Source organism: Emiliania huxleyi (assembly GCF_000372725.1).
Source record: "Emiliania huxleyi CCMP1516 unplaced genomic scaffold EMIHUscaffold_7, whole genome shotgun sequence".
In the NCBI taxonomy this organism is placed as follows: domain Eukaryota; phylum Haptophyta; order Isochrysidales; family Noelaerhabdaceae; genus Emiliania; species Emiliania huxleyi.
In genome coordinates this window covers 522,670-535,387 of record NW_005196756.1, presented here as the reverse complement: position 1 = coordinate 535,387, position 12,718 = coordinate 522,670, and the positions used below count along the sequence as shown (strand labels likewise).

General features: G+C 61.9%; 4 protein-coding genes across 4 annotated transcripts; 2 read left to right on the top strand and 2 right to left on the bottom strand.

Annotated features, from left to right (window-relative positions):
* Window positions 1-2,001: 2,001 nt before the first annotated feature.
* Window positions 2,002-2,262, top strand: EMIHUDRAFT_48803 (hypothetical protein; the record flags this gene model as incomplete). The annotated part of the gene is made up of 1 exon (XM_005761818.1): window positions 2,002-2,262. A coding segment is annotated over one exon (261 nt), but the record flags the coding sequence as incomplete, so codon positions are not given.
* Window positions 2,263-3,153: 891 nt separating this feature from the next.
* EMIHUDRAFT_432853 (hypothetical protein) lies at window positions 3,154-3,706 on the bottom strand. Its single transcript, XM_005761817.1, has 3 exons — window positions 3,563-3,706; window positions 3,280-3,492; window positions 3,154-3,204 (listed from the first exon to the last, which is right to left on the bottom strand). The coding sequence occupies exons 1-2, from the start codon at window positions 3,695-3,697 to the stop codon at window positions 3,328-3,330; spliced, it is 300 nt and encodes a 99-aa protein (XP_005761874.1). The 5' UTR covers window positions 3,698-3,706; the 3' UTR covers window positions 3,154-3,204; window positions 3,280-3,327.
* Window positions 3,707-4,250: 544 nt separating this feature from the next.
* On the top strand, window positions 4,251-5,426 carry EMIHUDRAFT_197873 (hypothetical protein; the record flags this gene model as incomplete). The annotated part of the gene is made up of 1 exon (XM_005761816.1): window positions 4,251-5,426. One exon carries the CDS (start codon window positions 4,251-4,253, stop codon window positions 5,424-5,426), a length of 1,176 nt encoding a protein of 391 aa, XP_005761873.1.
* Window positions 5,427-6,086: 660 nt separating this feature from the next.
* On the bottom strand, window positions 6,087-6,950 carry EMIHUDRAFT_197872 (hypothetical protein; the record flags this gene model as incomplete). The annotated part of the gene is made up of 3 exons (XM_005761815.1): window positions 6,087-6,139; window positions 6,203-6,304; window positions 6,512-6,950. 3 exons carry the CDS (start codon window positions 6,948-6,950, stop codon window positions 6,087-6,089), a joined length of 594 nt encoding a protein of 197 aa, XP_005761872.1.
* Window positions 6,951-12,718: the final 5,768 nt, after the last annotated feature.

Sequence of the window (12,718 nt, the reverse complement as noted above, 5' to 3'; positions counted from 1 at the left end):
CATCACGGGACTGGGAGAGAGTAGTTTCGTTCGTAGTGTCGGGACTGGCGTGACTGCACAGAAGCAGCGACGTACTTCTTCTCAAAACAAGGCTGTGAATGAACTTTACTGATAGTTTTCGTGTGTGTTCGAGTGCCGTATATAGCGCGACTTTAGCGCAAATTTAGTGCATATTTAGCACATATTTAGTGTGTTTTGACCGCGCAAGACAAAAGGTGGCTAAGGGCTCTGCCCGCAAGGCGCCCGCGTCGCCGACGCGGTACCATTGACTAATCCCGGAGTACACACCCACACGACCAAATAGCGAAAATCCGAATACCGTGCAAAAATCACGGAATCTGAGACGAAGAACGGTAAGGCTAACTCCATAACATGGGCGATCCGGCGCTTCCTTCGATTGGACGGACGAAATGATCGCGGAAAAGCGGGACCGCCATCGCGGGTTCACCATATGCCGAGCATACTCGGCCTGCCATGCGCGCGCGCGCGCCCCGCCCCTTTTGCGCAGCAACACCTTAAACTTCATGGCCCTCCAAATTCGGGTCGGAGCGTAGCGGCGGACGAGTGGGACCCGAGTTTGAAAAAGGTGACGGACGCTTGCGTCCTAGCCTCCAACAACGCCTCCCCGGCGCAGAGGGGCCCCCGGAGGGATGCTCAACCGCCCCACGCCACGCCGCTTGCGGCGGTCCTTTTCCCAGCGCTCCGCGGGGGGCCACTTGCACTTCTTATTTATATCTGATAGTTAGAGGCTGTGCGCAGGCCTTCAAGCAAAAAAAGAATACACCGGTTCCTACCGGTGTAAATAGCGGGGAAGTCACCGTTTCCTATACAGTGGGTTGCGGGCATTGAGAAACCTTACCATTAAGAAACCACGCCGAGCGATTTTCGCAAAAATCTAAGAAACCACGGCGCGCCGCAGGCGCGGCCCCGAGAAAAGGCCAGACACGAGTGTGAACGGGAGCCCCAGCTCAACATTTCTCTTCGCCTGCGGCGCGCGCACTTGACCACTTGTCACTTTCCAAGTCTGCGGTGTTCTGAGTGGAGTGGATGGAGGCGTGTGTGCGTCTTCCTACTTCCCCCGACTCGGCGGCAGTTGGCCTGTACGAGGGTTTCCGGCAACCCAGAGGGAAACCAGAGGGTCCCCAGCACTTTGCGTTTCCGGAAGTTTCCAGGGAAACCAGAGGGTGTTTGGTGCTCCATTCTGTTTCTCTCGAGTTTCCCTCGGGAAACTCGCGAGTTTCCCTGAGTCTGAGAGCTGGTCTGGGGCAAAATCTGGGGCAAAATTGAGGAAATCGGCACGATACCCAGGTATTTTCCAGGTATACCGGGGTTTTCCAGGTATACCCGCAAAATACCCGGTATTTTGCCGATTTTGGCCCCAAAACAGCCTCAGACACGGCTCAGAGCCCCCCCAAAATGACGAATTCCACGGAGTTTCCCCGGGGTTTCCCGAGGAAACTAGAGGGTGTTGTAGGGAAACGAGCAGGAAACACGGAAAGGAAACCAGGTAGGGTGCGAGAGGAAACCCTCGTACAGCCTAAGGCGGCAGACTCTCCCCCCTCGCGGACCGCAGCTTACCCCTCTTAGCTCTTACCTAAAAATCCTTCCGGCCGGCTCTGGCTTGAGTGCCGGCCGGAGCTAAGAAACCACGGCATGGGGTGGGTGAGGGGTGAGGAAAGGCTTAGAAACCGCGGCGCGCCCTATCCGGCGCTGTGAGGAAAGGCTTAGAAACCGCGGCGAACCCATCACGTTGCGGCGCCTTGCCCACACCGCACTCACTTGGACTGGTTTCTTGGGGTTGGCAAACAAGCTACAGCACGAGCATCGGGCGCACTCTCTCCTACGCCTCTCGCCATGAAAGCGCTGCGGCTCGTGCTCTTCGTAGTCTTGTCGTCCGAAACCACCTTGTGCCGCACTGCGGCCGACAGCGAAGTGCAGCCCATGAGCCAAGTGATCCAGCTGCGGGGAGAAACGTGGCACCGTACCGAAAAGGGCCTCTGGCTCGTCAAGTTCTACGCTCCTTGGTGCAAACACTGCAAGAAGATGGCTCCCGAGTACGAGCGCGTCGCCGCTAAATACAACGGTGCTGGAGGGCAGAAAGGCGTCTCCATTGCTCAGGTGGACGGCGTCGCAGAAGAGAAGCTGCTTCGGCGGTACGACATCTCTGGCTACCCGACAGTCCTGCTCTTCAGAGACGGGCAGCGACTGGCCACCTTTGGCTCCGCGCGCACGTATGACGCCTTTGTCGCTTTCATAGAGGAGCACGCGGGCGGCGCTGTGGACGGCGCGGGCGCCGAAGCTGGCGGAGGGCGGCTTGGCGGCGGAAGCTGGGAGAGCGTGAGCAGCATGGGTTCCGCGGCGTCCAGGGTGGGCGCCACGGCCGCGCGGCTGCTCACGTCCAGGCTCTCCGTCACGCGAGTCGCTCTCGGCACCTTTTGCCTCGGCATCGCCTGCTCGGCCGCCATCCTAGCACTGCTCTACTGCACGACCCCGCCGCCGCCACCCGCCGCCGCTGCCGCCGCGCGGCCGCAGAGGGTGCACTTGGAGTAGGACAACCCTCTGATCTCCGCCACATTGCCCCCCCCCCCCCCCCCCGCTCCCCGCCCCCTCTCCTCCTCGCTCGCACAGGGCCCATCTCGCTGCAGACGGAGCACCACCTCTGGCCGATGATTCCCACCATGCGGCTCGAGGCCTCCCATCCCCTCCCCCTCCTCGCCTCCTTTCTCTTTCCCTCCCTCCCTCTCTCCGAAGGCCTGCCGCGGGTGGAGATGTGACAGTGGTCCACCAGGGCAGCCCCTTCCCTGGCGGGGCCATATCTCCCTGTATCTCCCCGTATCTCCCGACAGCTCGCCACATCTCGGCAGGGGGGGGCGCGATCTCGGAAGGAAACTATTATCAAATCTGACACCTGCCGCGGGTCCGCCGAGGGGATGTCGGCGGATCCGCTCCTGCGACACGAGTCGTGCGGCGTGCGGCGTGTGGACGGTGGGCAGGCGCAGGGTCGACTTGGGTGGGACGGTGCTGGGAGCGGGGGGCCCGTGCAATGACAGGAGGGGGAGTGGTGGGCTGGTCGAAAGTGGGGGGGTGGGTGGTCGCAAGGAAGGGGCGTGCGAGGGTGGCGACCACACACCCCATCTTCGACCAGCCCTTGGGCGGGGCGCGGAAGAGGTTCTCCAGCGTGTTGCTTGCCCGGGATGCACAGATCTGGCGGCAACGGGACTGCGGCGTCAGTGTTGGCGCTCAAGCGCACACGGTGAGGCTGGGGCGGAGGCGAGGCACCGTTGCCGACTTATCCTTCTTCTTGCGGTCGGTGAAGCCTAGGTCGCGTCAGAAGGGCGCCGCGGGTGAGGCGAGGGCCATGCCCATCTGCACAGAGCAACGCGAGCCTTCGGCAGCTGTGCAGTACGAGTTGAAGATGGAGCCAATGTCGCGCGCATACTCCGCCTCTGTGCGCGGTGCGTGCGCCGCCATCATCTGCTCCAGGCCGCGCAGCTGCGCGCACACGGAGGCCGCACGGGATTTGAGAGGCGGGGAATTGAGAGCGGAGGCGGAGGCCGTGCGCCTGAGTCCCATCGCTCGTCATGCCGAGCTGCTGGCTCGACCAGAGGATGTTGCAGACGCCGTCGGCAGTGTGGTCCGTCTCCTCGCACCACCAGAAGAGCACGGTCAGGACGGCCGCGGACACACTAGGAGCCATGCCTGGGACTTGCCGTGCCACCACCGGGGGCAAAAAAGAGAATTAGGCTGCGGCTGACATGGGGCAACGGAGGTGACCAGCTCGGACACCGAGAGATCGTTGCGGAAGAACTGCGGGGCCTTGTACGGCAGAACCAGCCGCCGGCGGGAGCACGGAGGGAGGAAGCCACGCGAGCCTCAGACAGGGGAGGAGCAGAGACGGGGGAGGGACAGCCGACGGCACGAGTCGAAGGAAGGGCTGAACCGAACCAAATCCGCCACGAGCCTCCTCCCCGGATCCGCACGCCTGGCTATGATTCGGTGGTTTTCCTAGACGAGGTCACGCGGGTGATGAGGGCGAGGCATGCCTTCGGCGTCCTCGGGGATGTAGTGGTCCACGCGACGCCATCCCGAGGGAAGCTCGTGCACGTGAACGGAAGAGCACAAACTCCAGTGATGACGCGGCTGCTCGAGCGCAGCGCCTGCATAGTCTCGCGCCTCGAGCTTTGCCGCCGCGCGGAGCGATAGCTCCTCCATCGGAAGCATCGCCGCTGGCCGCGCTGGCGCTCTCCACGATGAGTCGCGAGCACATCGAGTGCGACGCATGCGACAAGCCGAACGCGACGAAGCGCTGCTCGAACTGCAAGCTTGTGTTCTACTGCAGCGCCAAGTGTCAACGATCACACTGGCCGCAGCACAAGCCGGACTGCCGAAGCTTTCATCAGTCGCTGGCTGCGGAGCTCGCATATCGCACGGCACCGGAGGCACCAGGCGCGCAGGTTCCACCGCAGACAACTGATACGTGTGGCATCTGCCTGGAGCGCTTGAACCAGCCAGTCACGCTTGAGGGGTGCGGCCACATGTTCTGTCACTCGTGCCTGCGCAACTATCAGAACTTCTCGCCAAACGCCACTTGTCCGTTCTGTCGCGCTCAACTTCCGGACGTGGATCAACATTCTCTCGATCGTGCTTCGATGCATACTGCACGCGCACAAAAGATCAGCGGTGCGGAGAAGCAGGCGCAGTGCGAGTTGGCTCTCGCCGAGGTGCAGAAGATCCTCGACGTCGATCCTACGGATCTGCGCGCCGGCCACATGCGTGCGGAGATCTTGCTCATCGCAGGTGACGCGGAGTCGGCAGTTACGGCCTTCAAGGCGGTGCTCGAGCTGAACTCCAGCAATCAGAATGTGCAAGACGAACGGAGGCAGATTCTCGCCCAGGCGGACGCTGCGTTCGCGGCTGGCGACGATGACGAGGCTGACCGACTCATGACGATGCTAGAGCAGGGAGGTGCATCGCCCAAAGTGTTTGCAGGCGGAAAACAGGGGCTCCTTGAGACGAAGCTGAAGCTCGCCGCCGCACAGCAGGACATGGCCGATTGGGAGGCGGCCATGGAGCTGTATATGTCGATCGTGCGCGACATGGGAGACGACCACACTTATGGTGGGCCCAAACTGCAGCTCAAGCTTTGGATGGGGATGACCCGCGTCTTCTTCGAGACGGGCGAATATGAGCGCGCGATATGTGGCCCCGGTTCAATGGGCATCGCGATGAACCGGCACTACCCGGGGGTGCACAAGTACGTTGCGCTCAGCGAGAAAGCCTCGGGTGACCTGACAGCAGCCATCAGGACGGCGAGTCGTGCCGTGCTGTATGAGGCCCCATGGGATCCGGACAACAAGGCCGAAAACCATGCGCTTCTGAACGATCTGATTGCCCAACGGGACGAATCGGGCTCTGTCACAGCATGAACGGCGCCACAGCACTTGCGATCTTACTTCACACATGCGCTTTCCGAATACAGCGAAAGGTGATGTCGTAGTACTAATGCACACCACAGTGCTCGACATAAAACAGGTGAGAGACGCAGCGACGCTCGGCACGTGTCCTCGACATACGTGGCTGGGTGTTCACAGCGATTGTAGGAAAATTGGGAAACCATATGTGACGGTCGCGGCCTTCCGACTCGCGCCTCCGCATTCACTGGCACTATTGTAGCCCTGGCCGGTGCGCGTGCGGAGTTGAAGTTCCGGAGTGAAAATTCGAACGCGTTCTCTCACGGTGACCAAAAAATGTCCACCTCAGAGGCACCTCCGGAGGCAGGCCGCCGCACGCCGGCGACACAGCTCCAGCTGTCGAACTGACCCGCAGCTCCTCTCAGAGCGGGAACTGTGACAAAAGTTGACTGAGGCGGTTGTCAGGAATCATCATACGGATCACATGGTGGCTCTCTCATGACGGGAGACCGCCCGACCACTCCTGGGTGGCACTGCCACCGGTGTCGCTCGACGTCCTGTCGACAGCGCCGACAGCGACACAGACCATGTGGGACGCGTCGAGTATCGACCTCTACTGCTTACCCAGCCTTCGAGTGTATCCTGGCTGTGGCCCCACACCCACTGGTGTCCATCTCAGAGACCGCAGGAGGTCATGAGGGTCGATGGGAGTGCCAACCCCACAATGCCTAAAAACCCAGCCCAGTACCTGGAGCAGCAGCGTCCAGCGAGTCCTGAGGCAATAGACGCACTCGTCGCAATCAGCGGAGCGATGCCGAATCCGATTGACTCGGCAGGGCGGCCGCTCCGGGCGTGGTCGCGAGTCGCCTCGCCGAGCGAGCGGAGACTGGTCGCTCCGTGGCGAGGGCAGAGGCGCTGCGTCCTGTTTTTTTTTCTCGAGCGGATCGAACAGTCAGTCCGAGCAGCCAGCCGCTCACGGCTCCCGCGAAAGTTCACGGAGTGGCTGGTGCTATACATCCGTGCCGGAGACCCCAGCCATGGCATCGCTCACTGTCTTCGCACTCATGGAGGCCACCAACACCACCCGAGTTCTCGAGCACCTGAACGAGCTTCGCAAATCTCGCGCAGCAGCGACAGCGCCTTCTCCCATATGCCAGCCTTCTCGCACGCAGAGATGGCTGCGTTGTAGCTGATGACGTCTGGTCGCACGTCGTCCTCTCGCATCGTTTGGAACAGTGACAGCGCCTCGTCACACCGGCCTCCCTTCTCGCAGGCTGAGATGGCCGCGTTGTAGCTGATCACGCCTGGTTGCACTCCCGCAGCAGGCATTTCGCGCAGCAGCGACAGCGCCTCATCGCACCGGCCAGCCTTCTCGCAGGCTGAGATGGCCGCACTGTAGCTGACCATGTCTGGCTGCACTCCAGCATCCGGCATCTCGCACAGCAACGAAACCGCCTTCTCCCATTGGCCAGCCTTTTCGCACGCAGAGATGGCCGCGTTGTAGCTGATCACGTCTGGTCGCACTCCCGCAGCAGTCATCTCGTCGGCCGACCACCGGCGGCCGCTCTACACGGCAATCACCTTCATGCTTGCGTTCAAGCTTGCAAGGAAGCTGGTCCACATCGAGGACTGGAGACTGATCAGTCCCGTGCCCAGGTGCCCGAGCTCGCCGTTGACGGCACCGGTGAGGCCCGATTCGTAGGTGAAGCTGGCGTTCCGGCCGCCCCACACGTCTTCTGTGTGCCTCGAAAAGTTGGTGTAGCAGAACCGCAGGCCCGGGCGCTGACTAGAGTACCGCAGTATCGCCTGAAAGGCAGCCGGGTTTGCCGTCTGCCACAGAATCCGCTTCACGTTTTGGGGTAGCCTGCTCACGTATCCCTGCAAGTCGGGAAAGTGTTTGTTGGGCCTTTCTGCCCGCTTCTCCGGCGAGTCTCTGACGTGCACGGTCCAGTAATCCGTGCCGCCGCACTGCGCAATCACGGCGTTGACGTGGCGCTGCACGAGCGCGTTTGGTCGAAAGAAGAACTGGGCGGGGTGAGGCTGCATGGACTTTGTAAGCTTGTTTGTGCCGTACCACTGTCGGCTTCTGTGATAGCTGTTCAGGCTCACCTTGAGTACGTCTGCACCTTTTTGGTCGAGCGAACAATTGGTCCATGGCTGATAGAAGCACTGCAGCGTTTGATTGCACCATCGCGGCTTCTTCGCGGGCACTTCGATCAGGATCCGTCGTTTCTGCACGGCAACGACCATCAGGCGCGACAGCATGGTTGAGGTGAAGCCGAGACCCGCCCCCCACAGGTCGTCCGTGACGGCCATGAAACGGCCGTGACAGACCGGAGGGAACTGGAGATTGAATAGGTCATGCGTGCGTGGCGCTTGAGTGGACTCAAGGGAACCTCGGAAGTCCACGGCTTTTGGTGCACGGGCGCACGAGCAGTTTTGCGCCCCCCACTGGCCAGGATACCCGCAGTGCACATCGCTCGAGGCGCAGCGAAACCAGCCGCGGCAGCCATTGACCCACATGCTGCCGCTCGCAAAGTCGCACCCGAAGCTGCGCCCAAGCTCGCACGGCGCGTAGCTCTCCTTCCTCAAGAGCTTGCACTGGCGTGCCTCCGTGTTGCTCTCGCCGAGGCTGATGCTCACGATCTGGGTCTGCCTCTGCCCGCGAATCGCCTCGTCAAATTTGGCCCCCGCGGACGAGAATCTTTGCAAGGAGTTGGCGAGTTTGGTGAGCGTGACATTGAAGAAGGGGAACCCGTACTTATTCCCAGTGACGCGCCCTAAGTCCACATGTCGGCTCACGTTTGTCTTGACGGTGGCGACTTGCTCCCGAGGCCCAGAGATCGACAGTTCGGATGCTGCTGCCTCTGACCCAGTCTGGCAGTCTGGCGCTGGGAGGCACTTCCCGAAGACGGCGTCTTCGGGCCTCAGCCGGAAGCGCCGCCCCTGCGTCCACGCCTGTACCGGCCGAAAGAGTTCATGCCCTCGGAGCTGCCGCTGATAAAAGCCGATGCAGCGCACGTCCTCCATGCATCGTGCCTGCACCTCGTGCAAACTCAGCCCGTGAAGCTCGCCGACCGGGTCCGACCCCATGCACATCGGCGATGTCACGTCACCGCGTGCGCCGCAGCAGGCACCACATCGTCGGCCGTCGTTGTGGATGGTGCTCGCGTTGAAACGGTACATGGCGCGTGACGCGAGCGGGGCGGACGATCACAGAAGCAAAGCCGGAGCGTCGGCGTGGGCGTAGTTGGTTCTGCGCACTTTGGAGCGCTTGGAGTTGTACGTACGTACTTTTAGCGTACGTACTTTTTGCTTACTGGGAGAAAAGAGAGAGGGGGTTGTGTTCTCTAGGCCCCTAGGGGCCCTACGCGCGGCGTGAGAGCTCGGAAGCGAGCTTAGCACGGCGATCGAGGATGGCACGGTTCACCCCCTTCACCGAAGCGATGGAGATGCGTTCCGCGTGGTGTCTCTCTTAGCGTATCGGGAGAAAAGGGAGAGTTGTACGAGTAGCGGCAATTAGCTTACTAGAAGAGAGAGAGAGAAGAGAAAGAGAGAGAAAAAGTACTAGAAGAGAGAGACTTCTCTCTCAGAGCTAAAAGTACGTACGTACTAGAAAAGGGGAGAGAGAGGGAGAGGGGTTGTGTTCTCTAGCTAGGCCCCTAAGGGCCCTACGCGCGGCGTGAGAGCTCGGACTAGTTGTTTGTAGAATTTTACAACCGAACAGAAGCTCCCAAGTAGTTAGTTGCAGAAAGTCAAGGCGAAAGTAAAAGCGAACACGGGCGATCTTTTTTTTTACAACCCACTCCCTCGCGCGACACTAGGCACGGGACTGGCGCGCATTGGCACTTTTCACACGGAAAAGGAATCGCGAAAAACTAATTAATTCAACACCAAAAAGAAAAAGGAAAATGGGGCAACGGCGAACTACCTGACTGCATGTCCATGACCGACCTCCCCGCGGCACTCGACGGCGTTGGACTTATGCAGAGACGAGTCTGTGAAGAGGACGGGCTCGAGCGGCTTCGACGGGACGTCGCGCTCGGCGTCTGACTGCGGCTTGGGATCCCCTTCCTCCTCCCTCCCCTCGGCGTGGAGCAGGCGGGAAGACTCTTGGGCGCCGGGCGCCGTCGCGCCGGCCGCTGGGGACGAAAAGGCGCTTGCGGGCGGCGTCACGGGCCTGGCCCTCGCGGGCACGCGAGCGGGAGCGTCCCTCGCCTCGCCCAGCCGCAGAGTCTCGTCCAGCTTGCCAGCTAGTACGAGCAAATCCTACAGCGTGGGAGCGCCCATCGCTGACCTGCGTGGCGAACCACAGTGTCGCACGACTCCCGACCCGCTCCACAGTAGGTAGTCATGTGGCGGGGGGTAGTGGGGGGGGCGTGCCCGAAAAAAATCCTTTGGGGACTGCATCAGACTGGAGCAGACTGGAGCAGAGTAGAGCAAACTGTGGAAATTCTGACCATTAGGTCTGAGGCCCTCTCTCAGCCGATTCCATCTGCTCTGCGCGGATCCGTGCCAGATTTTGCGACAATTGCGCCCCCCCTTCTGCGGATCAAACCCTCAAATGAGAGAAGTCGCGTTCGTTGAGAGGAAGTGGGTGATCACTGGTTGTGAGCAAAGAAACATGCGCAACATAAAATTCTTTGCACGCACGGCGATGGTCGTCACGTCCCCGCGCAGAGCGTCCCACGCAAACCTCGAGACGCAAACCTCGTCGAGCGGGCTTCAGCGGTCGGACCGCTCGCGCTTGTCGCGCCTGATGCGCTCTGCGAGGGGGCCGGGGTCGTGATTGCCGTGCTCGAGCGTGTGGAAGACAGCGCGCCTTGCGACCTTGTCGGCCGAGCTGCCATCCCAGTACAAGATGTACCAGTCGCCGCGAGGGTAGAACCAAGCGGTGACCAACCTGTACCGTCCGAGAGCGGCCGCCTGAGCGGCCTGAGCGGCCGCCTGAGCAGCCGCTCGGGCAGCCGCGGCAGCGGCAGCCTCTCGAGCGCCGCCTCGCGCTCGCCTTGTTTCTTCTCCTGCCGCGTGCGCGATGTCTTCTGCTTCTTCTTCTTGGCGCCCGCAGAGTGGGGCTGGCTGGCTCGCCAGAGGTCGTGCTCTGGATGACTGGGGCAGGGCGGCTCACGGCAGGAGGAGGAGGAGGTGTATGTGCAGAAACAGATCAGGCGCCTCTCACGAGTGTCCGAGCGCCTCTTGGAAACCAGATGCCTCGCTCTGCAGGCACCCTCCGATGGCCCCCCGGGGGGGCGCTCACTTGAAGATCGGTGGAAACAGATTATTAGATCTACTCGTATGACCCGAAAGCAAGGGGAGGATTCGCAACTCCTTTCGTATACCTTATCCCCTTTATATTTTACTAGTGTGGGACCTGCGGCGGTACCCGCCTCTGCTGTTCGGGCAGTGAGAGACGCAGGATCTGCACGCGAAGTGGGCTCCACTCCGCATTTGCATTTTGGTTTTGGGTGTCGGAGATCATCCATCGCAAGCATTGCTAAACATCTCTCTCTCGCAAGCACTCATCAGTCAGTCACGTCAGTCAAACCCCGCGCCGAGCCGGTCTCGGCGGGAGACCTCGGAGCAGCATGCGATGCTGCGGGCGTGCGCGATGGCTCCGTTGGCTCCGTGCCTAAGGCAGATAGATTAGGGTGTGAGCTGCGGCAGCCAGTCGGAGGCCGCGATGGATGGCCCAGGGCCGGCGGCGGTGAAGGCGTCCGTCGATGAAGGGATGTCGTCGAGGGAGCCATCGTCCTCCGCGGCTGGTGCACCAGTCCAGTTGTCGGAGTTCGAGATCGCAGTCGCCCGTTGACGAACTCACGGAATGTGAGCGACTTGGTGCACGCTGGGTCGAGCATCATGGCTCGCACCTCATCCTGAGCGCAAGGAACTCGCCCAGGGACCAGCTGTTGGCGTCGCCGTTTTGATCGAGCTGCATCCACTGCATGGTTTCGTAGTCAAGCGTAAACGCCCAGGAGTTGGTGCCTGGGTGACTTGCTGGTGAGAGCGCCTTCCAGGCGGGTAGTCGTGCCCCTCACCTAAGGTCAGACGGCGGCGTCAGAAGGGGGGGGCGGGGGGGGAGGGGGGGGCGAAGCGTGAACATGGAGGCAAGCAGGTGGTTGCTGCACCTGGCCAAAGCCGGCGACCTCGAAGTTGTCGTAGCTTGTGCGGATATCGCTGAGCGTGAGAGGGACCGGATCGGCAGCAGCATGGGCGGCCGCGTCAGCGGCCGGAGAGGCCGGAGAGCCATCCGACGGAGGCCGGTCGTGCATCGGCGCGTCAGCCGCAGGGGCCGGGGGGGCGGCGGCATCCATCGCTGCGGGTCGCTGCGGGCCGACGATTGTGGACTGATCGATCGTCGGCGGGCGGATTTTCGGCTGGGACGTTCTACGTTAGGGGCGGTACTGCCATTCGGTTCCACACCCTGACGTCGGACGGTTTTTCGCCGGTCGGACGCGTTTTCGTCCGACCGACAGCGCCCGCCATGCGTTTCTGGTCCTGCCATTCGCGTCCGGACCGGACGCCTTAGCTTGCTGTCTGCGCTCCAGACCCCCTGGAGCCATCGCGCTCTTCAGCGCGCGAAGGAGCCGAAACTCCAGTTCGGGGCACGCGTGGATCGCGCCCACGACTGGCCAGACGCAGCAGCCCATGATGCTGCTCTTGCGCTCAACTCCATACCTGTCCAGATCCTCGACTGACGCTCCCGCAAGAAAGCGTAGGGCCACAGACAGCTTGGTCTCGACGCTGAGCGGCGGGGCGGCATGTCCGGCGCGCGCCCCGCCTCGACCACCTTCACGCGTAAGGTGCGGCCCGAGCAGCACGCACAGGTCCCGAAAGGCACTGCGTGACAGCCGGAACTTGCGCTGAAACCGCACGTCGTCGAGGTGAGCCACTGTGGCCCAGAAGCCGTGCTCGCGTACGGTCTGACTGATCAGGCCCAGGATAGGGCCTGACCGCCGCCGCTTCTGCTTCTTGTCTCTCTTGGCGATGATGCAGTGCAGGATGGCCAGCACCGCCGCCCGACGCTGCTTGCGCCCCGCATCTTGCCCAAAGAGTACTCGCCCCTCGCCAGTCAGACAGGTGGCTCCCACGTTCCCACCCGCCTGCAGGATGCTGGCGAGGAGCTCCTCACTGGTTTGGAAGGCGGGTCGGGCGGCGACGGCGATGCACGGCAGCAGGCCCGAGAGCATCGCGCCGCAATCAAATGGGGCGGTAGCGACGCGATGCGTCCGGTGAACTCGTCCGTCTGTCCGGCGACGGACCGAAAAAGGCCCGGTCGGACGGCAGCAGATTTGGGCCGGACGCCGGAC

Excerpts from the sequence above, each read along its gene's own strand:
- EMIHUDRAFT_432853 (XM_005761817.1), bottom strand. The coding sequence starts at position 3,697 with ATGGCTCCTAGTGTGTCCGCGGCCGTCCTGACCGTGCTCTTCTGGTGG. Across the intron at positions 3,493-3,562 it reads TGACGAGCGATGGGACTCAG|CTGCGCGGCCTGGAGCAGAT; the intron begins GCGCACGGCCTC and ends GTGTGCGCGCAG.